Source organism: Oreochromis niloticus, linkage group LG23 (assembly GCF_001858045.2).
Source record: "Oreochromis niloticus isolate F11D_XX linkage group LG23, O_niloticus_UMD_NMBU, whole genome shotgun sequence".
In the NCBI taxonomy this organism is placed as follows: Eukaryota; Metazoa; Chordata; class Actinopteri; order Cichliformes; family Cichlidae; genus Oreochromis; species Oreochromis niloticus.
The window spans coordinates 17,895,897-17,919,388 of NC_031986.2; the positions used below are offsets into that span (position 1 = coordinate 17,895,897).

A 23,492-nucleotide genomic window follows, 5' to 3' on the forward strand; every position below is an offset into this window, starting at 1 on the left:
ACAAAAAAATGAAATAAAACAACAGCAACAAACAAAACAAGATACTGTGTTCCGATGATCCAGACTCTTGAGTCTCTAAGTTGAGTAACAGTTTACCAGCAACCAGAGTACTATACTCTAAATAAATATGCTGTTATTCAGTCCCTTGGTAATAATTCTATTAGATGTAGTGTATAGATCACTCCAAACATTACCAAGAAGTTCATCAGCAGTTCTTGGGTGACCTCCAAGAAGTCACACTGGATGACTTTCACAGGCTGGCAATGAACTCGTTCGTTCACATGGATTACTTTAACCAGGGCTGCTGTGTCATCTCAGATCTGGCTCACCAGACTGTATGATTGAGAAAGTGATCACAAACTAATCCACTAATTCACAGGATGATTTTATAACAAATAATTTCTCCAGTTCATCATCACAATAATCTTCATCAGAAAGATGGTTTACATTAGTTGTGATCCAGAGGATTCTGCAAATCATCATAATATTTTTGTCTTTAAGTGGCACCCAGCAATTTTTAATGTGTAGGACTTATGTTTGAAAGCTATGCATTATTTTAGTTTCGACTGTGGGGTTTGGGTTTTTTTTTTTTTTTGGTTGTTGTGAGTACAAACTACATACAGTTTGGTAAAAACAGATGATTTTTGTTCTAGACAGTAATCATTTCTGAGGCTACCGAACCAAGTGACAAACAGAGAGGCAATGCTGAGATGGTTTAGATATGTGCACAGGAGGAATAGTCGATTTAGTGGACAAAGGCTGTTGAAGATTGAGCTCTAAGGCACAAGAAAAGAAAGAAAGAAGAAAAAAATGAAAACAAAATGGCCTAATGCTAGAATTCAAAATTTTAGTTTGAGGTTCATGTTAAATGTCATTCCCTTGTTAAAGTTGTAAATGTCAACCAAAACTTTTGCAATCTTACCTGTATTGGGACCCTTCTTTTTTAATAATGCTATTGGCTAAATAAGGCGACTGTCAGGTTTGTCGTGAAACAGGCATGCTCTATTTTAAAGTTGGAACTCTGAGTACACCTGCACTGGGGGTGGGAAGAAAACAAAGGGTGGAATACAGCTAAACTACTTAATCATTTCATCAATAGTGATAGTTATGACTGTTCTCCATACAGTGATATTTGTTCTTCCATACAAATGTACGCCAAGTTATGACCTGCCAGCATCTTTGCTATTGTGAGAACAAAGTGAGTGAAGTGACTCAGTCAGCTAATGTAATCAAATGGCTGTGTTAGCTTATTAGCTGTTAGCTAATGGTAACACTGAATTAGTCTTGCTTTACTCGCACTTCACTAAAATGGCTTGGAAAAAAGAGACAGATAAAAAAAAATTAGAATACTTACTGTGATGCAAGGAATGCTGTTAACAGTCAACAGTGTTTCGATGCATGCTCAATCGTCCAGGTAAGTAAATCCCAAAAAGTTGATTCTGTTCATTTGGATGTAGCATTTTCAGTGGGAGTCAGCAGTGGATGTCAACAGCGATTAATGCAGAGCCACCTTATAGCCGGTGTCTCTGGCCTTTCAACAATTCTCAACCCCACCTGCTCAAACAGGCGGGATTTCACAATCAAACAACTGCAGAGAAATGGGCAGAACTCCATATATAATAAAAAAAATTACTTTGCTAGTCTTTGTAAGAAGATAATATTTTTTTAATTTTTAAAAATTAACAACCCAGATAAAAAAGTCAGTTGACTGTTTTTAAAGCTTGTAGTTAATGCAGTTTTTTTTCAAATGCCCCAATAAACTCATTGCAGTAAATTAATTATTTTAAGCCAAACTGTCTTTAAAATGCTTATGTAATGTTTAAAAATAGGAAAAAAATACAACAAAAAAGGAAAAAAATGGGAACAAACAAAAACAACAACAACAACAACAACAACAATTTCTTAAATGTTGTGCATAATGTTAATGCAAGAACCGGTAAGCAACTGATAACAACAGGGACATTTTACTTTTACTCTATTGTCTTTTCTCAGAATCTGAATCAATACAGCTATTATTGTTAGGATGCCTGGGTCGTTGACCCAGGGTTTTGAGTTTATTATATTATTTATCATTTCTAGTCTTTGGTTTCTTTGTTAGAGTTCTGTCTTATGGTTTATGTCTCTGTGTTCTCTAGTTGCTCTGTCTCCCCTGTCAGCTGTATCCCCTTGTCAAGTTCACGTCTCTGTGTTATGTTTCCTGTTTTACTTTAAAAGTCTGTGTCTCATGTAAATGCGTCTGGTTTTGCTTCCTTTGTCTCATTAGGCCTGATTTGCCCCAGCTGTGTTTCCCTTCTGTTACCCATTCCCTGATTGCTCCCTCTGTGTTTCCGTGTCGAGTCTACCCTCATCTTGCTGTGTGTTCTGTCTGTTTGCTAGTTGAGGTTATTGTGTGGATGCTTTAAGCATCCACACTATTGAGTTCCTCTTGGGACTTCCGTACACTTTTCGCCGTGGATCTACTTCCACAATTTTCAGCCGATTTTCACCGTTCAAATTTTAAACTATTCTGCTATTTCTGCTAATGATGGCTATGTCTTTTGGTATTTTATACTATTATACTTTTTAAAATATTAAGCTTAAATTGTCCCATTGAAATGAATGGGAAACTTCTACAATTCTGCTAAAATTTGCTTGTTTTTGAAACTTAACTACTTTTTCCTACTTTCACGTAGAACAACCATTCAAATTTTAAAATGTTCACAAATTATTGGGCTATTCAGGAATAAATCAGCTTTTTCAAATCTTTTACCATTTTACTTTTATGCCTCTTAAAGTTTTCAGTTGCAAAATTGTGATTTTTCACAAAATACATGCGTTGTTATGGTTGCTATGCACTTGGCTTCCAGTGTGCCACTGAAGGTTTTGCAGTCTTCTCTTCATGTCCGAACAACTTCTTGCTACTTGCTCAATTGTCACTCAACTTCCACAAATTATACATCAAAACGTAGGTATTTTTGCTGGCTTTCCGAAAATGTCACTATCATTGTTGTGGGATTTATAGAATTTTGGCAAATCTCCTCAGACCAACACAAAGTCTGAAAACTCTCCATAGAAAGTCAATGGAGAGTTTGTTCAAAATCACCGCTGGATTTCTGTAATGAGAGGCATTTTCGAATCGCCATATCTCCTTAACGAAGCAAAGTTAAGACATATGGCTTGTCCCAGTATATCTTCAGACACTCCTGACGCTCACAATTCAAGAATTTCTTTCTCACCTATTACCGTTCTGAAATGAGTTAGACTTGTTTGAGGGTAGGAAATTCGTCCTTCGCTCAGATTTCTTCAGATTTCAAACTCTGGAAATGAACCACTTCTTTCTCTCGTCATATCTTTTTGATAGATTTCCACAAAGACCTGAAAATTTCCATGACTGTTCCCCAAAGCCTGCTGTCTCTTACGGTGAAAGAATTATATCGATACTCCAAATAGATTTAGAGTTAGAAAGCGTTGTTTGAGGGCAGGTCAAGGCAGTTTTTGCTTCGCCTCTACTCAGTTATGGTGCATTACAAGTCAAATATCTTTAATAATTCATATTTTAATGATAAATTGTTAACTCCTGAAGATTCCCCCATCGCTTCTGAACAAAACGGTGTAAGAATGACCGTTCTAGCCCCTACGGTTAGGAAATTATGGCCATTTGTTTGAGAGGAATCCTCACTATGAGAAATACACTGCAGAAATCCTGTGTCTCTCTGTGCTGCGTGCACCTGTTTTGGCGGGAAAAAGTGCACAGGCTCTCTGATTGGTGGATTCAAATTCAGCAGCTCCCAGGCTGCTTGACTGAGCTAGAAACTTACTTCTCTCTCCCTGTGTGTGTGTGTGTGTGTGTGTGTGTGTGTGTGTGTGTGTGTGTGACAGAGAGAGGGAGAGAGAGAGAGAGAGAGAGAGAGAGAGAGAGAAAGCCTTTTTATGGGATGATCTCATTGTAAGATTCAAAATCAATATATTTAGACTGGTTGACTGAATTAGATCTTGTGTGTGTGTGTGTGTGTGTGTGTGTGTGTTTTAAATTCAATATATTTAGACTGGTTGACTGAATTGGATCTTGTGTGTGTGTGTGTGTGTGTGTGTGTGTGTGTGTTTTAAATTCAATATATTTAGACTGGTTGACTGAATTGGATCTTGTGTGTGTGTGTGTGTGTGTGTGTGTGTGTTTTAAATTCAATATATTTAGACTGGTTGACTGAATTTGATCCTGTGTGTGTCTGTCTGTGCATGTGTGTTACCATATGTGTACATATTTGTGGTTGTGTGACTGTTATACTTTTTTTTGCTGTTTTTTTTTTTTCATTTAACAATTACATTTGAGGGACCCTTAGCATGTTCGGGATTTTTTCAGCTGTCCATTTTTCTTTTCCAATTTTTCTATTTAGGTTATTACTATTGTGCTAAGTCATAGCATTTCTGCTGCTTTCCAGTATTTCTGCTAAATACAGCATTTCTGCTAAATCATACTATTTCTTCTATTTCATCAGATTTGTGCTAAATATAGTGTTTCTGCTACAAAATAGTATTTCTGCCAAATATAGTATTTTTGATTAATTATAGTTTTTCTACCAAATCATAGTACAGTTTTACTGCTTTTTATATGGCTTCTAAGACAACCAATCATATCCGAGGGCTTGCACATTCAAATTTGCATATTGTTGCCTTCATGGCTTCCCAGCCAGCCAATCATATCTTAGGCCTTGCACATTCAAATTTGCATATTGGGGCAATCATGGCTTCTAAGACAACCAATCATCTATGTCATATATCTATGATATTTCATATTTTTATTTTAAATGGTCAACATTTCAAGATTCTCCCATGTCTTCTGAACACAACGGTCTAAGAATGACTGTTTTAGCCCCTACGGTTAGGAATTTATGGCTGTTTGTTTGAGGGGAGTCCTCACTATGAGAAATAGACTGCAAAAATCCTGTCTCTCTCTGTGCTGTAAAAGCCTGCACTTGGTGCACCAGTTTTGGCAGGAAAAAGCACACAGCCCCTCTGATTGGTGGATTCAAATTGAGAATCTCACAGCTGTTTGACTGACCTAGAAACATGCTGTTAACAGCCCCTGTTCACTTGCTGATGCTATGTGTGTGTGTGCGGGCGCGTGTGTGTGTGAGCCTGAGTGTGGGTGTGAGTGTTTGAGTGTGTGTGTGTGTGTGTGTGTGTGTGTGTGAGAGAGAGAGAGAGAGAGAGAGAGAGAGAGAAAGAAAGACACACAAAGCCCTTTTTAGGGCAGCATCTCATTGTTGGATAAAAATATAATATATTCAGACTGGTTGACTGGCATAGACCCTGTGTGTGTGTCTCTCTCTGTACATTTGTGTATCCATATTTGATTTTGTGTGTATTTGTTGATTTGTGTATCCATATTTAATTTTGTGTGTATCTGTTGGCTGTTCTTATTTGTATTTCTAAATGTATTTTTATTTTATTTTTTCACAGGTGAACAAAAATTAGTTTTGAGCAAACTTAACCATGTTCCTTTTTATTCAGCTTGTCATTTTACCTTTCCAATATTTTCACTTAAGTTATTACTATTCTGCTCAATCATAGTATCTGTTCTAAATCATTGTTATTGAGCTATATTGTAGGATTTCTGCTAAATCATAGTATTTCTACTATATTATATTTTTCTTTCTAAATATATCATTTCTGCTATAGAGTAGTATTTCTGTAATGTTTAAGAATGTTTGGCTAAATATATTCTTTCTGTTATCTTATACTATTTCTCCGAAATTCTTGTATTTTTGGGAAGTTATCGTGTTTCTGGTAAGTTACAATATTTCTGCTAAGTTCTGCTATGCTATTGTATTTCTGCCAAGTATTATGTTTCCTCTAAGATATTGCAGTTCTGCTAAGTTACTACATTTTAGCAACGTTCCTTTGCTTCTGCAAAGTTTTTACAATTTCTGCAACTTTTCAGCTTTTTCAGCTAGTTTCAGCTGACAGCTTCAGCGTTCCAGCATCCACACTGCATTTTCGCAGGAAATGCAAATTTTTCTAGTTGTTGTTTTAAGTTTAGTATTTGTATTCCCGGTTATGTTTGGGGTTAAATTGATCGAAGGAATCAAAACCTTCTAAATAAATAAATTAGTAAAATTAAATTGTGTTTTTTAATTAGCAGGTACTTAATGTGCAAAAAAGCTCAATAAATTTTAATCATCAGCTAAGTAAAATGGGAAAAAAATTTTTAGATGAACTATTTGACCTAGGAATGTATAAAATAAATTAAGTTTACATTATCCATCCATCCATTCGCTTCCGCTTATCCTTTTCAGGGTCGCGGGGAGCGCTGGAGCCTATCCCAGCTGTCATAGGGCGAGAGGCGGGGTACACCCTGGACAGGTCGCCAGTCTGTCGCAGGGCCAACACACAGGGACAGACAAGGACAGGACCTTCTTGCTGTGCGGCAACAGTGGTAACCACCGTGCCACCGTGCTGCCCTAAGTTTACATTACTTAAACGTATTTAAGTACTCTGAGCGTTTGGGTGTACAGTGTAGGAAAGGTTGGCGTACAGGTTTAACACCACGCGGGCCCAATTTAATGTGCAGTAGATAGGGTTGCCAACCGTCCCTTAAAAACGGAATCGTCGCGTATTTAGAAACAAAAGTACACGTCCCGTATTGAGCTAATAAGGGACGCACTTTGTCCCGTAATACAGTGAGAATCAAAAGTAGTCTATAAATGTTAATGGAATTATCGCTTTGTTTGAAAACATAATTCCCAGCCCCTCTCCTGCTTTGTGATCAATGAGCTGACAGCACACTTATGACAATTCAAGTATGACCGTTCAGATTACCGCTCATTTCACTGGTCAAGGAAAGGTCGCTTGCGGAGAAAATACCGGAAGACAACAGATGACCACAACAAGAAGCATGGCCAACAGGGAAAAAAATGCCGACACTGCGGTCCAGTACACCTAAAGCTGGGCATACACTGTGCGATTTTTTTTCAGTCACGTTATTCAGCTCTTGCTCGATTAATAATGGATTGGATTTATATAGCGCTTTTCAAGGCACCCAAAGCGCTTTACAATTCCATTATATCCGTGTTCATGTGTTGGGCCAGATACAGACTGGACCAGATTAAGAGAGTCAAAAAGGCTTAAAGAATCCTTTACCAGAGGTTTGTCAGCAGACAGCAGATACAAATCTCCCACAATAAGAACATGCTCATAGTTGGGCACAATCCTAGCTAGAAATTCTGAAAAGTAATTTATGAAGTTCTAATTGTATTTAGGGGGAGAATAAATAACAGCAAAGAGCATGGAGTTACAGACACTGATTTCAAAAAGCTGGAAGATGAAGGCTGTACACATTTAAAATCCTTTTTAAAGACAACTGCTGTAACTCCTCCTCTCCCTGATGTCCTTGGTGTGTTAAAATAGGAACAACCCGCTGGTAAAAGTTGGGATAAAATACTGGACTCACCAGTGTTAAGCCAAGTCTCAGTGACACCCATGAAGTCCAGGTTCCAGGAGGTGAATAACTCCTTCAGAATAAAAGATTTGTTTAGCAGCCATCTGGTGTTCACCAGGCCAATCCTGACAGGAGCTGGGGCAGGGCAATGAGCCTCATCAGCAGTCAGGTTTCAGAGGTCATCACAGCACAGAAACAGCTTTAGTGAAGGTACCAAATGATCTTCTTCTGGCCTCTGACAGTGGACTCGTCTCTGTGCTTGTTCTGGTAGACCTCAGTGCAGCATTCGATATTGTTGACCATAATATTACAGGTACTGCGCTGCAGTGGTTTGTATCATATCTGTCTAATAGACTCCAATTTGTTCATGTAAATGGAGAGTCCTCCTCACATGCTAAGGTTAATTATGGTGTTCCACAGGGTTCAGTGCTAGGACCAATTCTGTTTACACTATACATGCTTCCCTTAGGCAGTATCATTAGGAAACATAGTATACATTTTCACTGCTATGCAGATGACACCCAACTCTATCTGTCCACGAAGCCAGATAACACACACCAATTAGTTAAACTGCAGGAATTTATTAAAGACATAAAGACCTGGATGACCTTTTAATTATCTGCTTCTAAATTGAGGCAATACTGAGGTTATTGTACTCTGCCCTGAAGGTGTTTTCGGAATGTGTTGAGGGCTTTCTCCTGAAGCCCACTGTCATCTCTACAATCTTAACTCCTCCTCTACAGGAGATAAGACTGTAGAGACTGTCATCTCTACAGTCTTAACTCCTGTAGAGACTGTGTTCAACTCCAGATTGTGCTGACTGCATCAGAGTACCAGCCGCTCAACTTCCTGTTGATATGCAGACTCATCACCGTCCTGAATGAGGCTAATTACGGTGTCATCTGCAAACTTCAGGAGTTTAACAGCCGTGTTCTTGGAGATGCAGTTATTGGTGTAGAGGGAGAACAATAGTAGTGAGAGGACACATCTTTGAGGGGCACATATACTGAAGGACCGAGTTTCAGAGGTGATCTACCCCAGCCTCACTTGATGCTTCCTGTCTGTCAGGAAGCTGGTGATCCACTGACAGGCAGCCTGTGATACGCTGAGCTGTGAGAGTTTGGAGGAGAATGGTATTAAAAGCCGAACTAAAGTCCACAAACCAGACCCTGGCATAAGTTCCCGAGATGTTGCAGGATCTAATGCAGTCCCATGTTCACTGCATCATCCACCGACATGTTTGTCCGGTAGTCATAGTACCATATCACCCCATTTGAGCACTTGGCTCTCACAGGCTTACTTGTTGTTCGTAGAGTATTTAAAAGTATAATGGGAGGGAGAGACTTCAGGTTTCAGGCCACTCTTCTATGGAACCAGCTTCCAGTTTGGATTTGGAAGACATAATCCAATTCCTTCCCACTGTCGCCAAAGTACTTGCTCATAGGGCGGTCATATGATTGTTGGGTTTTTCTCTGTATGTATTATTGTAGGGTCTACCTTACAATATAAATCACCTTGAGGTGACTGTTGTTGTGATTTGGCGCTATATAAATAAAACTGAACTTAATAGAGTTAAGCGTAAGAGCATAGTAACTTTCCATTTTCCAAAAATTCAACACAGGAACAGAATCTTCTCCACAGCTGTCTCTCACACACACAAATCACTCTTGCAGGGAAATGCTGGGGCTTCTGTACAAAGGAGATGACAAGTTAGTAATTTTTGAGGTGACAACGGGAAAGCAGACTTACAGATTGGCAATGGTTTCAATAACACAGCCTGCACATCACTCAGGCAAAGACTCAAGTTTTATTCCCAACTCAAGTAGTAGCTAGCTGATCAGCAGATGACAAATAGGTGATTGTTTCAGGTGTGCCCATGAAAAGGGCGGAGGTCCTGAAAGGATCCCACCCCTGCAAGGTAAGGTGTGGTTAACAGAAACACACACAGAAACACTACACTTTCATACAGAGAGAGGGAATGAGAGAGAGTAACCAAAGTAAAGAGAGGCAGAGAGAAATGGCAGAGATGCACAGGTAGACCGGAGGACCATGATTGCTGCGCCACTGGTCCTCAGTTTGAATCCAGACTGGCACTTTTCTGTGTGGTGTTTGGATGTGCTGTCTGTGCTTCCTTTTATCTTTGGTTATCGTTGGGGTACTCCAGTCTACTTTCGTGATTCATTGACATGGATGCAGTTATAAAATTGGCCATAGGTATGAATGTGAGAATTTATGGTTGTCTGTTTCTCTGTGCTGATGGACTGATGAATTGTAAATTCGTCCTCTTAACCTGGTGGAAGAGGGTGGATATTCTCTGTTGTACCAAAAGGTCTTTTTGTTACTTAGTCAAAATTTTCTGATATAAATAGGCAGGAAAATATCAGTACGCTCAAAACCAAAACTTACCATGAACAAGAACAAAGCATAACAGTTACAACCTTTGCAGGAGGATTCATTGGAAGGCTTTTGATTTATGATTTAACTAGGTAAATCTGATACATTAGAAAATTGCAGATTTCATGTGAGTTAATGAATGTTAAATTTCACCAATATTATATTCAACTAGAAAATGCATTTTCTGAAGAAACTGCAGTGTGAATGCTGATAGCTGAATGTTCTGAGCTGAAATGAAATAATTGTTGAATGTTAAGTTAAAAATGTTGAATGAGCTGAAATAGGCCAATCATTCACCTGAAGGCTAAATTGTAGAGCTGTTGAAATCACACAGTTCGTACAGAAAAGGTTGGAAAGTAGCTGGACATCCTTAAAATGTACAAAAGCTGAGTAATGACAAAAGAAAATTTAGATTTACAAAACATCTGAATGAATATTAAAAGTTTATATTCTTTTAATTACCAAATCACTAAAATGTGAGAGAATTCATTACAGACAGGTAAATGCTGTAAGTTTTAATCATCCAGTCAGAAAAGATGATTCTAAAAGTCATTAACTTACTCCAAATGCCCAGATCTGAACCATCTGTGCACAAAAGAGAAAACCACCAATGGAACGGATGCCTGAATTTCATCGGCCAATCAGAATGCTCGATCCAGTTGGCCTGCACAAACTACTGACATACTATTACTCAGGGGCAAAACCATGTCAAATCTGCCTTGATGCACCTGTTAAAAAAACTGCTTCTAAATCCAAGACCCTAACTCCTATCGAAATCATGTTCAAACCTTGATTATTCCGAGGACTTGTTCTGCACAACAGTGTGTTCTTTGTGTTCCTGCTGTCAAAAATGGGCCCACAGGAGCAATTTAAAAAGTGGGGACATACCTGCTGAGACAAACTCCTGACTAATAATACAAAGTGTCTCTATGGGTCAGTTAGAAGCTGCTCCCTTCACTTGGATCTAGACAGTTCCAAAAGTTTACTTACTCTGAGCTTTGAAAGACACTCTGTTGGAAAGGAACAATGATGATGGCTATGTTTTGAGGGTAAAATGATGGCTGTGGAGCAGAAACTGTGCACATAGCAGCAGTTGAAACATAATTTTTTAAGATTAATCTTGGCAGAGTGACAGACAGAGCTCAATAAGCAGGAAGGTGTGAGCCTGATTGCTATAGCAACTCCAACCAGTGCAACACACACACACACACACACACACACACACACACACACACAGATATGCGCCTTTCTTCTGCCGCTTTAAATAAAGAGAAAAGTGACCTTGAAACAAATGCTTGCCAAGAAAAAACTACATGTTGTATTGACAAAAGTATTTCACTGTGACCACCAGCAATGTCTACAGTATTCACAGTTTTCATGCCTGTGGAGTTTATTATATGGACGTGGTGACAGCGTAAAGACAGCCTGTACTTTTAGGAGCCATTTTAACACTGGACTCTATGGAAGAGTTGCAGGGAGGAGACTGTGCATTGGTGGCATTTATGAAAGAACCATAACATCTATTACAATACTAATAACATTAGATGAAAGAGGACAGTGATGGCTACGTTGTGAGTGTAAAATGATGGCTGTAGACCAAACGCTGTGGACACAGCAGCAGTTTAAAGAGAAGATTTTAAGGGACATTTTCCCCCTCCTACCACTTTGGCAGTTGAGCTGTCTCACTCTAACTAGAGATGGCACGATACCACTTTTTACTCTTACTGGTGCAAAGTGGGTCAAAAACAAACAAGAGAGATGGACTCGCGACAGAAAAGCCGATCAGCTGATCATTAAGCAGTTTCATGATTGAAGTAGCAGCAGGAGAGGGAGGGAGAGAGAATGAGAGGCACTCGCTCCATATATCGGTTGTTAAGCTTAACGCTGGAATGCTTTACAAACATTCAGAGATGAACTTACACACTTGCTTTTCTTCTCTCTGGGATAACTTCCTCGGAGATGAAATGCTGTTTTTTTTGTAGCGAGGCTACAAATACACATAGCCGCTCTATCACGTGACGCATACTGCTCCGACGTGCTACGGTTATGAGCCGAGTTACGCCGTGTCGCAAGTTTTGTGAAGTGCTTTTTTGATATTTAAAGGATCGGATTACATTTTTTATTTCTCTCCGATATCCGATTCAGTAATTCATGTCAGTATCGGACCGACACCGATAGGTAATATCGGATCGGTCCATCTCTAACTCTAACCTCCAACATTCTGTCCCATACACACATATTATAAACTTTGAAACGGGTGGAAAAAAGCATGAAACTTAAACTGGAGCTGATGAAAAAGTAGAAATGATATTAAAAAGATCAATATCAGCCGAATAGTTTTGGCTTTATTTTAAAGTTTAAATGGTGGCTCTACGTCAACATATGTGGAAGTAGATAGAGTTGAAAGATGAGTAAATTGAATGGGAATTTGAAGATTCTCCCATTGAAATACATGGTATATTTTTGTTGAATAAAGTTGAATAATTTAAAAAGTATAAAATTTAAAAATAAGAAAAATACAAGCACACATGTCCAAAAGAAGGGGAATCTAACGGTGGTTGAATGGTTTTTCTAAGTTGAACGGTGTTGAAGGAGATAGATGCCGAAAAACGTACGGAATATGAAAAGTAGAAGAACAATAGAAGAACAATACTGTGGATGTTTAATCAGCATCCACACTAATGAAAGGTGATCAGTCTCCAACATAGCAGTTTTGCTTTCTTGCCAAAAAACAGCGAGTTAAACTGATCTTTTTCATTCTGCTCTTTAAAATATGTACGTTTACAGGATTTAGTTGGTGTAAGAAACTAAAACCTAATTTAAACAGCACTGAATCTAAAACTCAGTCAATGCAGGTGTATATACAATTACTTACTTCTAAATATGTTTTCCACAGTGTCTGAGCTGAGGGTTGTTCTGCTGGGGAGCAGATGGACTGAGAAAAAGCAAGTGGGAAATTTCCTAGAGCTGACTGAGCTGAACAGTCAACCTAAACATGTTGTGAAAAATAGTAGGACACTGAAGAACAAAGAATTAGTTGTCATCTACACCCCCTTTCTGCCTCCTCTTAACACCTCCCAGCATGATCTGACAGAGTTTATAAAAGACTGTGCAAAACTCTCTTCTCCTGGACCTCATGTGTTCCTACTGCTTGTGCAGCCTGGAAACTTTACAGAAGAACACAAACTGAGACTCTGCAGAGTCCTTCAAGGTTACAGTGATCGATCATTTGATCATTCGCTGATACTGATCTCAGCACCAAGAGAGGAGAACTCTGGTTCTGTGGAAGATTTCATGAAAAGTCCAGCATTAAATGAGATGATCAAAACATGTAAATTCAGATACTTGAAGATGAACAACATTGAACTTCCAGAGCTGTTAACACATTTGGGAGAAATTATGAAGGACAACAATGGAGAGCATGTGAGCTATAAAGCTTTAGAGGAAACAACACAAACATTAGTAGAAGATCAAAAAACAAAACAAAAGGAGACAAAAACTCAAATCACTGATGCTGTTAAAGCTACAGGTAAGAGGAGAAATCAGGTCTGTCAAGATTAATATGCATACAATATACATAAAACAGTAATTTACATAGTAATTTTATATTTTTAATAGGCTCACTCAAATCTCACCGTCTCAAAAAATCCTTGTCCAAAAGTATGTCAGAGAAAGTCCTTTAGTTGAAGATTTCAAAGACATTTATCTTCCTTAGTTCTAACCTTAAACATTCCACAATTCTTCAGAACCAAACAATTTCAGCAAATTTAAATTCAAATTCAATTGATTAAAACTTTTAATCTAGATTTCAATATACAATGCCACAATTACTTGAAAAAATCTGAATTTGTTCATTAAAAATAATTACAGTAATTTGCACACTCTTTGAATGGAGAAAACACTATTTCCATATAAAGTTGTACATGAATACATTTTACTGACTGGGTAGGTAACTGGATTTTAATCTTAATCTGAGTTGGAAAGATACTTTTGACCAAATGACCAGATGAATAGCATTACAAATTGTCTGAGTGCCCAGATGAGTTCTCCTCAAAATGTGTTGTGATTTCAGCCTGTTTTATGTTTCTGTTATTGAATCCTCTCTCTGTTCTATCATAGTGTCTGCATTCAGGATTGTGCTGTTGGGCAAAAGTGAGGATAAGAAGACAAAGCTTGGTAACTTTATCATTGGGCACCAAGGCTTTTACTTCCAGAAACAATCACCCATAATGCACTCTGTAGCGTCCTGTGGAGAGTGGAGAGAAAATCAATTAACAGTAGTGAAAACTCCAAACTTGTTCAGTCTGTCTGAGGATGACATGAGAAGAGAAGTGAAGAGGTGTGTAAATCTCTGTCATCCTGGACCAAATACGCTGCTGTTCTTGGTGAAACCCTCAAAATGCACTGAGCAGAACAGAAAAACTCTGAAGTTCATCTTGAGTTTGTTTGGTCGCAATGCCTTTAAACACACAATCGTCATCATCACCCGTCAGGATCAAATTAGAGTGTCTCTGAAAGAACTCGTCAGAGAATGTGGGGAAAGGTACTACAACATGTCTGAAGATAATTATGAATCATTAATGGAGAAGATTCAGAAAACTGCAGATGAATACAATGCCCACCCCCACTCACATGAGCCTGAAAAAATCAAACCATCTGTAAACCTGGTTCTGTGTGGGAGGAGAGCAGCAGAGAAGACTTCAGCAGCCAAGGTCATTTTAGGTCAGACCGAGCTTTATTCCGTCTCCAACTCATCAGAGTGTGTTAAACATCAGGGGGAGGTGTGTGGACGTTTGGTTTCCCTGGTGGAGCTGCCTGCCTTGTATGGAAAACCTCAGGAGGCAGTGATGGAGGAATCACTCAGGTGTATCTCCCTCTGTGATCCTGAGGGTGTCCATGCCTTCATCCTGGTCCTACCTGTGGCCCCCCTCACTGATGAAGACAAGAGAGAGTTAGAGACCATCCAGAACACATACAGCTCTCGATTCAATGACTTCACCATGATTCTGTTCACTGTGGACTCAGATCCTACAGATCCAGCTGTTGGTAACTTTGTTAAGGAAGACAAGAACATCCAGGAGCTCTGTGAGAGCTGTGGAGGAAGATCTGTTGTTCTCAACATCAAGGACAAACAGCAGATCCCAGAGATGTTGGACACTGTGGAAAAAATCAAATTCTCCAGTGACAACCCATTCTCCTATACAACTAAAACATTCTTACATGCTCAAATTGAAAGGGTCATACAGAAAGAGAAAGTGATCAACGTTCAAAGGGATGAACTTGAAAAGCTGAAAAAGAGCAAAAACAGTAGTAAGTAATTTCTTATCTTTTTTTTTTTTTACAAAGCATGTTCTAGACTGTAATCTTCACATTATACTAGAAACAAGTGATGTTGTATTTCATACAATGTCTTCTACAGAAACTGATACAGTAAATGGTTGATAAAAGTCCTTTTTCATGACCAACTAACTAATACATATGATTAATTTTAATGCAAATTTCAATTCAAAGGTAAATTTTAAAAGTGTGTCTTAACTCTGTTACAGCTGTAAATGATGAAGAACAGGAGAGCCCAGAGTGTCTCAGGATTTTCCTGATAGGAAAAACTGGCAGTGGAAAGAGCTCTACAGGAAACACCATTCTAGGAAAAAAACTGTTTAAAGCCATGTCAAGTCAACACTCAGTCACCAAACATTGTCAGAAAGAAGAGAGTGAAGTGGACGGTCGTCCTGTTGCTGTGGTTGATGGTCCTGGTCTGTTTGACACAACTCTGTCAAATGAAGAAGTTCATGAGGAGATGGTGAAATGTGTCAGTCTCCTGGCTCCAGGACCACATGTCTTTCTGTTGGTGTTCAGGATTGGCAGATTCACAGATGAAGAGAAGACAACATTAAAACTCATCAAGGAAGGATTTGGAGAGAACTCTGAAAAATTCACCATCATTCTTCTAACTAGAGGAGATGAACTAGAACGTGATGAGCGCTCCATCGAAGAATATATTGAACAGGACTGTGATGATTTATTCAAGAAGTTACTTTCTGACTGTGGAGGAAGATACCATGTGTTCAATAATGTAGATAAAGAGAACCACCAACAAGTCAGTGAGCTGATAGCAAAGATTGACACCATGGTGAAAGAAAATGGAGGAAAATACTTCACCAATGAGATGCTACAAGAAGCTGAAGCAGCGATAAAGAAGGAGATGGAGAGAATCCTGAAGGAGAAGGAAGAAGAGATGAAGAGAGAGAGAGAGGAGCTGGGAAGAAAACATGAGGAAGAAAAGAAGGCCATCAAAACAAGAATGGAAGAAGAGAAGGAAAAATTAAAGCAGGAAAGAGACCTGAAACTGAAAGAGATGGAGGAAAATATCAAAAAGGAGCGTGAGGAGAGAAAGAAAGAACTGAAAATTAGAGAAAAAGAGAACAGGAAACGGGAAGAGGAGGAAGAAAGACGTAGGCAGGATTTTAAAATGCAACTTGAAATGTTGGACAAACAAATTCAGTCAGAAAAAGAGGAAAAGAAAAGGATTGACCAAAAACTGGAAGAGAGCAGAGAAGAAACAAGAAGAAAACAAGAAGCCTGGGAGAAAGAACGAAGAGAAGCCTCAGAGAAACAAAAACAAAAAGATGCACAGCGGCGAAAGGAGGAGGAAGAAAGACTGAACAAAGTGAAAGAAAAAATGCAGCAGGAGGAAGAACTGAAAATCAGAGAGATGAAAGAAAAAATGGAAATGGAGCGTGAAGAGAGAAAGAAAGAACAGGAAATTAGAGAAAAAGAGAACAGGAAACGGGAAGAGGAGGAAGAAAGACGTAGGCAGGATTTTATTTTTTTATTTTATTTTTTATTATTATTATTTTTTATTTATTTTTTTTTCATTAAAGCTTTATTAACAGCACATAAATGTGTTTGGCAGTGTGCCTCCAACACCAGTATTAGTATTTGTTTCCATGGTATCTGTGAAAATATTTACAGCTTTGCAGGCTTCTTTACTGCGTATGTTTAAAAAAGAAAAAGAAAAAAAAAAGCCTGTATTATATAGTATGAATCAGCAGTGAGTCAGTGGCAGAACCTGAATTGTGTTTGCACATAATACTACTGCAGTTCATAAAGGGAAAGGAAAAGCCTGTGATTCACAATTAAAATGTGTAAATGTCTGGTAGTTATTTACAGGCAATGCTCCAAATGATCCACACAGCGGAGCTGTTGGGTTAAGCATCTTCAACCCTGCTACTTTCACAAGCTGTAACACTCCTGAAGGAAGCTTGTGCTTGTTAACAGATGTCAATGAAGACTTGATACCAGCAGAGAGAGATTTAGTGCTGGTAGCTGAACTGTCACGTCTCTCTTTTTTTTTTCTTTTAAAGTTTTGTAATTATGACAGTCATCCACATGGAAAAAAAAAAACAAAAACAGCAAAAAAAAACCAACAACACCCAAACAAAAAAACAAAAAAACCCCAACCAAACAAACAAACATGATACGCACTCACAATAACATTATAGCACAGTGAAACCCTCAGATCTGCCCAGTCTGGGGGAGTTCCCCTCCACCTCTTTACAGGTCCCATATCGTCATGTTTTTGCTACTGTCCACGCAGCACCTTACAGTCCATCCCTGATGATATTCGGAAGGGTATTTCCGTCTCTTTTATGAGCTGCCTTCTAAAAAACAGTGACCACGTCCTTAGCAGGCCTTCCTTCTTCCAGTATTGCGTGAAAATACTTAGTTAAGCTCTCGTTATATAACCCACCACCCATCATCCCACATTACCACCTTCAACAAATCTGTCCCACTTCCTCCAGTTTTTTACGAAATTGGTCCATTTTGAGGTTAAAATAAAAAGTAAGTTTTTCCATTCTATATATTTCCTCCATTATTCCTATCCAATCTTTCTTTGTTGGGGGCTCTTTCTCCAGCCACCTCCTGGTAAGCGCTTTTTTGCCCGCTCCCAACAGGATGTTTATCAAATATTTGTCCCTTAAGAAGGCTGATGATGGGATATCGCCCAAATACACAGTACAGAAATCCAAATTTAATTTGAGACCAGTCACCAAGTAAACTGATTCGACCACTTCACTCCAGTATGGTTGGATTATTGGGCATTTCCAAAATATATGAAAATGATCTGCCATGTTTTCCCCACAGTTTCTCCAGCAGTATCCATCTGACAGTTGACCTTTTTGTTTGTATTTTATTTTGGGTGTTAAACTAGTAGTTTCCATCTGTGTTCTACATATATTTAACCAACTGTCCTCTGATATGTTGATTTTAGCCTCCGTCTCCCATTTAATTTTAATATAATTGGTTGATTGATCCTTAAGTGATTGTAAGTTCCGATAAACTTTAGCAATGAATTTATTTTTAATCTGACCTTTATAAGCTTCTTTTATAACGGGGACTAGGCCTTCACTATGTTCTTCTGTAGTTTTTATATTGCTATTGAAATAGGACCTGACTTGGAGATATCTGAAAAAATCTTGGTTTTCCAAACCATAGGTGTCTCTTAATTTTTCAAAACTTTGTAATCCTTCTTTTCCTAACAATGAGCAAAATGGTCCGATCCACTTTGTTAACTAAATTATATAACGTCTATCTATTTGTGCAGGGATAAATTCCTTATCATGTGTGACCCATCTGAGTTGTTTAATTCCAGCTCCTGATTTAAGACTTTCACATTCATCAAACCATATCTTTACAGGAGTTTTAGTCCATTAGTTTAAATTATTTTTCTGTTCTAAATATAATTTTTTATCTCCTAGTATTGTTTATAGTGGTAATTTTAATTGTGCCACATCTAAATATTTCCATTTTGCTTCGTACGACGGATCACACCAATAAATTAAGTATCTTAATTGTGCTGCTTTAAAATAGCTTTCTAAGTTTGGGAGGGAAAGTCCACCCCATTCCTTAGGTAGTTGCAATGTTATATATCTAACTCTTGGTTTACGGCCCTTCCATATAAATCCCGAAATCATTCTGTTCCATAACGCAAATTGTTTGGCTGGTATGTGTACCGGTATAGATTGAAAAAGGGAAAGCAGTAGCGGAAGTATATTCATTTTGATCAGGTCAATCCTATTATACAGATCAAGTGGGAGTAGGCTCCACCTTTGAATGTTTTCTTTCAATTCCCTTGTAATTGGTGAGTAGTTTATTTCATAGATTTCTGTCAGTGTTTTGGGAATCTTAATACCTAAATATGTAATTATTTTATTATTCCAATTGAATTTAGACATACTTTTGATCTTTGTTGTGGGTACATAATTGTATGTGATCACCTGTGTTTTTGAATGTTTATTTTATATCCGGAAAGTTCTCCAAACATTTCCATCTTTGACCATAACTTAGGTAAGCTTTTTTCTGGGTCTGTGAGGGTCAGCAAAATATCATCTGCATATAAACCCGTTTTATATTCCATATTCCGTATCCATATCCCTTTAATTTGTTCATCCTCCCTAATAGCTTGCGCCACTGGTTCAATAAATAAAGCAAACAAGGCTGGGCTAAGCGGACATCCCTGCCGACATCCTCTCTGCAAGTCCACTGCTCCAGTTAAGCTCCCATTTATTTTTATTCTTGCTGAAGGTAAATAATATAAATTTTTTATCAGTTGAATAAAAGGGTCTCCGAAACCAAACCGCTCCATAACCAAAAATAAGCAGTGTTGGGTAAGTTACTTTAAATTAGTAACTTAGTTACATTACTAGTTACTTCTCTAAAAAAGTAACTCAGTTACTTCAAGTTACTCGTTACTTTCAGAGTAACTAGTTACTAGGGAAAGTAACTTTGGTTTTACTCAGAATTCTCTTGTTAATGTGTTGCTTCCGTAACTGGATACCCAGCAAGATTGCCAGTCTTCTAGCTCGCTTACTTGCCACAAGTGCACTGTGCCACCTACCAACAGAAAGGAAAAAATAATGTGCACATTTCCACGAGAGAAATCCCACGCCTGGACCGTCGTTGACCGCCGCCATGATTCTAGCCTGCTTTTTACATCCAACACAAAAACTGCAGTCGTGGTGCTTTTGATTGTACTCGGAACTTGGAAATTCTGCCTTCTGAATAGGAAGATGTAGGTAACACCAGACTGCAGATGAGCTGCATACAGGGCTGGACTGGGACAAAAAAATCATCCCGGGCATTTTGACTAGAGACCGGCCCACCATTATAGGAAAAATCATAAAGCCTTTGAATGAAAACAAACACTGTTGTGACAGTGATGTACACTGTTCTGATGGTATATATGTATCAATCTATCAATTGTTTGTTGTAAGACTCAGATAATTATTTTTTTTAAAAGCAAGACATTTTAAATGAGAATAATAAAGAAAAGTATTTCCTTGTGCCCCCCTTTCCCTGTTAATGCCCTTCCTGGCCCCCTGGCAACACTTTGCTAGACCCGCCCCTGCACAGTTACCAGCTGTCAGCTATGTAGAAAAGGATGCTGGTGTTATTTGTCTCTCAGAAACAGTTCATAACTTCCCTTCAACTCATTCATGTCACCTAACAGGTAAACCTGTTTCTACATCACCTGTTCAGCTCTGATGATTCAGTAAGGACATCTCCTGGTTTCATCTGCATCTTTCCCTCTCACCAGATAACCAAATCGATATCATGACCAGCAGCTTTACAGCTGTGGCTCTAGCAAACATCAGCTGATACTAGAAATTAATATTAAATAAATTCTAACAACAGCTGATCAAGCTTAAACGTGCTGCTGTTGTTTAACGCGACCTCCGCTGGTTTCCTCTTTCTGGCGCAAAGTGGGCGATAAATAAACAAGAGAGAAAAGCCGATCAGCTGATCATTGATCAGTTTCGTGATTGAAGTAGAAACGGGAGAGAATGAGAGAAGAAGAGGCAGCTGTGCAGCTTCAGCTTTGTGTCTTTTTCATTGTAGCTGAAGTCCGGGACAAACTGTGTTCCTTTTCACCTCAGTACGAAACGCGTAATATTTTCTCTGAATACGAGACGATTCTGTTTTTTACAGGACGGTTGGCAACTCTAATAATTAACCGTATGAACAAAATAAAGTTCAACATCAGTAACATAGCACCCACACAGCTGTATAGAAACTCCGTCATGCTAGCTAGCACGCAGTACGAAAATGTCAGCATACCGAAAATAAACTCCACCTAAACTTGGTTTATATCTGACCCAGATAGACTGCAGGTCATAACTTCTTACCTGAAGTTCAGTTCACCTGACACGCGGACCGGCGGCCGCTTCGGGTCTCTCCTCTTGCCTCCCTTTTCCTTCATCCACCTGCTGGCTTCCACCACTTGCTAATGTTATTGAATCTGTGGAAGCTCCGCGATATCCACCACACGAAGTAACGAGTAACGAGCCTATCTAAATCCCAGTAACGAGTAACGCGTTCCTGGTTTTGGCATAATAACTAGTTACTGTGCTCGTTACCACAATAATAACGTAGTTACTGTAACGCGTTACTTAATAACGCGTTAGTCCCAACACTGAAAATAAGTAATCCCACCGGACGGAGTCAAACGCCTTTTCTGCATCAAGGCTTAATGCAATTGATTCCCTTTGGGATTTATTCATATAATCCATTAAATGTAAGGCATGTCTTATACTGTCTTGTATCTGTCTGCTTTTGAGAAATCCTGTCTGATCTTCATCAATAATTTCTGGTATTGTATTTTTAAGCCTTTCTGCTATTATTGAGGTGAATAATCTATAATCCATATTCAGAATTGAAATTGGTCGATATGAACTGCATTCCCTTTTGTCCTTGCCCACCTTTGGAATTACTGAAATAATTGCCTGTCTCCAAGATGTTGGTGACTCCCCTCCCTCCAACACATAGTTAAAACATTTTAATAATAGCGGTGATAATAACTCTCTAAAGGTTTTATAATATTCTGATGTAAATCCGTCCATACCCGGCATCTTATTTGTTTTTGTTTTTCCAATGGCTTTATCCAGTTCTTGTTTAGTAATTTGTTGCATTAGTCTTTTGTTTTGTTCCTGTCCAATATAGGTAAATCCAGAGAATGCAAAAATTTCTGAATGTTTAGAGGGTCAGCCCCTTGTGTCTCTGAATATAATTTTTTATAATAGTTTTCAAATGAGTTTTGTATTTCTTTAGCAGTGTAACACATTTTTTGAGTCTCTTCATCTTTTATACTGTAAATTCCTCTTTCTTCTTGCTGTTTTTTAATTCTCCAGGCCAATAGTTTCTTTGCCCTAGGGTCGTAATCATAATACTTTTGCTTAACAAATCTAGCTTTTAGTTCTTCTTGTCTATCATATATATCATTTAATTTCCGTTTTGTTAAATTTATCTCATCCAGTGTCTGAGAGTCTTTAACAGTGGCGTGGTTAGTCTCTAAATTCTTTAATGTAAGTAGTAACTCATTAATTTGCATTTGTTTCTCTTTCTTTTTGTACGAGGACCACATGATCAATTTTCCTCTCATTACCGCTTTAGATGCATCCCATATAACACTTGGGGACACCTCTTGATTAGCATTTAGTTCACAGTAGTTTTTATCCTCATTTCTTACGAATTGTATACACTTGGTATCATTTAACAAGCTCATATTCAGCTTCTAGCTAGTCTGCTTTATTTCAGTCTCCAAATGTATAGTGTAGAAATGTTTAGCTTATTTTAGAGTTTAGACATGTAGGAATGTTTAGTTTGCTTTAGAGTTTAGAAATGTGTTAAGATAGAATGTAGAATTATGGTAGAGACACTGACACTGCCCTGGATATAAATAAAGGCCTGACTGTGTCATGAACTTAGGAGTAGATCTTAGGAGACCCTCCCCAGTTGAACTGTGAAAGTAACACAAAGAGGAGTTAATGCTGAGTGGAAATTCCCCAGAGGATACCTGTGTGGGGGTCTCAACATTGTAACTTGATAACTGTGGTCTGGAAGGGAGATGGTTTTTATGGCCCCTAGGAAGAGACACACACCCACAGTGTTTTAACTGTTACTCACACATCCACATACACACAGTCACTCACGAGCACTCACATAGACACGTGGGTACACGCACACACAGGCACTCACGTGCTCGTGCATACACACACAGACATACAGAGTTTCCAGCACACTGTGGGGGATTTATGATGGGGTCGCTCCTATAAAGCTGGGTGTAACTAACAAAGAGGTGAAGATTGTTTCAGAGGGACACCGGCCTTGTCTTCCCTTCTAGAAGTGCATGCTTAAATGAAGATGAAATAAAGATGAATAAAGATTTTGTAAAAATGACTACTGGGTCCGGTGCCATCTCTGAAGGCCCGAGGAATAATAAAGAACCGGGGTAAAACTGATTTCCCAACAATAGACAAGTAAACACCTGCATGGTCTGACACATCTTTTACTCCTAGGTTACATCTGAGAATTCTATGTCTATCAGTGTTAAACATAAAAAAAATAATCTAACCTGGAGTGTACTTTATGGGGGTTTGAGAAAAACATGTAGGCTCTTTCTTTGGCATGTAGCTCCCTCCAAACATCTATCATATTTCCTTCTACAAGCTTTTTAACTGTTTTTGTCTCCCGAGTCGTCCTTTTAGTTTTGTTGTTGGAATCTAAGTGGGGCTGTAGTTGTATATTCCAGTCCCCACCACAGATAAGGGTTCCTTTTGTGTGTTCCGTGATCAGATTAAATAATTTCTTAATAAATTCCTGATCATTGCCTGGCGGCCTGTAA

The 23,492-nt window shown here is 38.5% G+C and overlaps 1 protein-coding gene across 2 annotated transcripts in view; it reads left to right on the top strand.

Moving 5' to 3' along the window:
• The window catches only part of LOC100711658 (GTPase IMAP family member 8), a 47,763-nt gene that overhangs the window by 17,039 nt on the left and 7,232 nt on the right, over positions 1-23,492 (top strand). For both annotated transcript variants that reach the window (XM_025903198.1, XM_025903199.1), the window contains exons 3-5: positions 12,708-13,340; positions 13,931-15,121; positions 15,358-16,307. In XM_025903198.1, the coding sequence (XP_025758983.1) occupies positions 12,708-13,340; positions 13,931-15,121; positions 15,358-16,307 (2,774 nt within the window). The remainder of the gene's footprint in view (positions 1-12,707; positions 13,341-13,930; positions 15,122-15,357; positions 16,308-23,492) is intronic.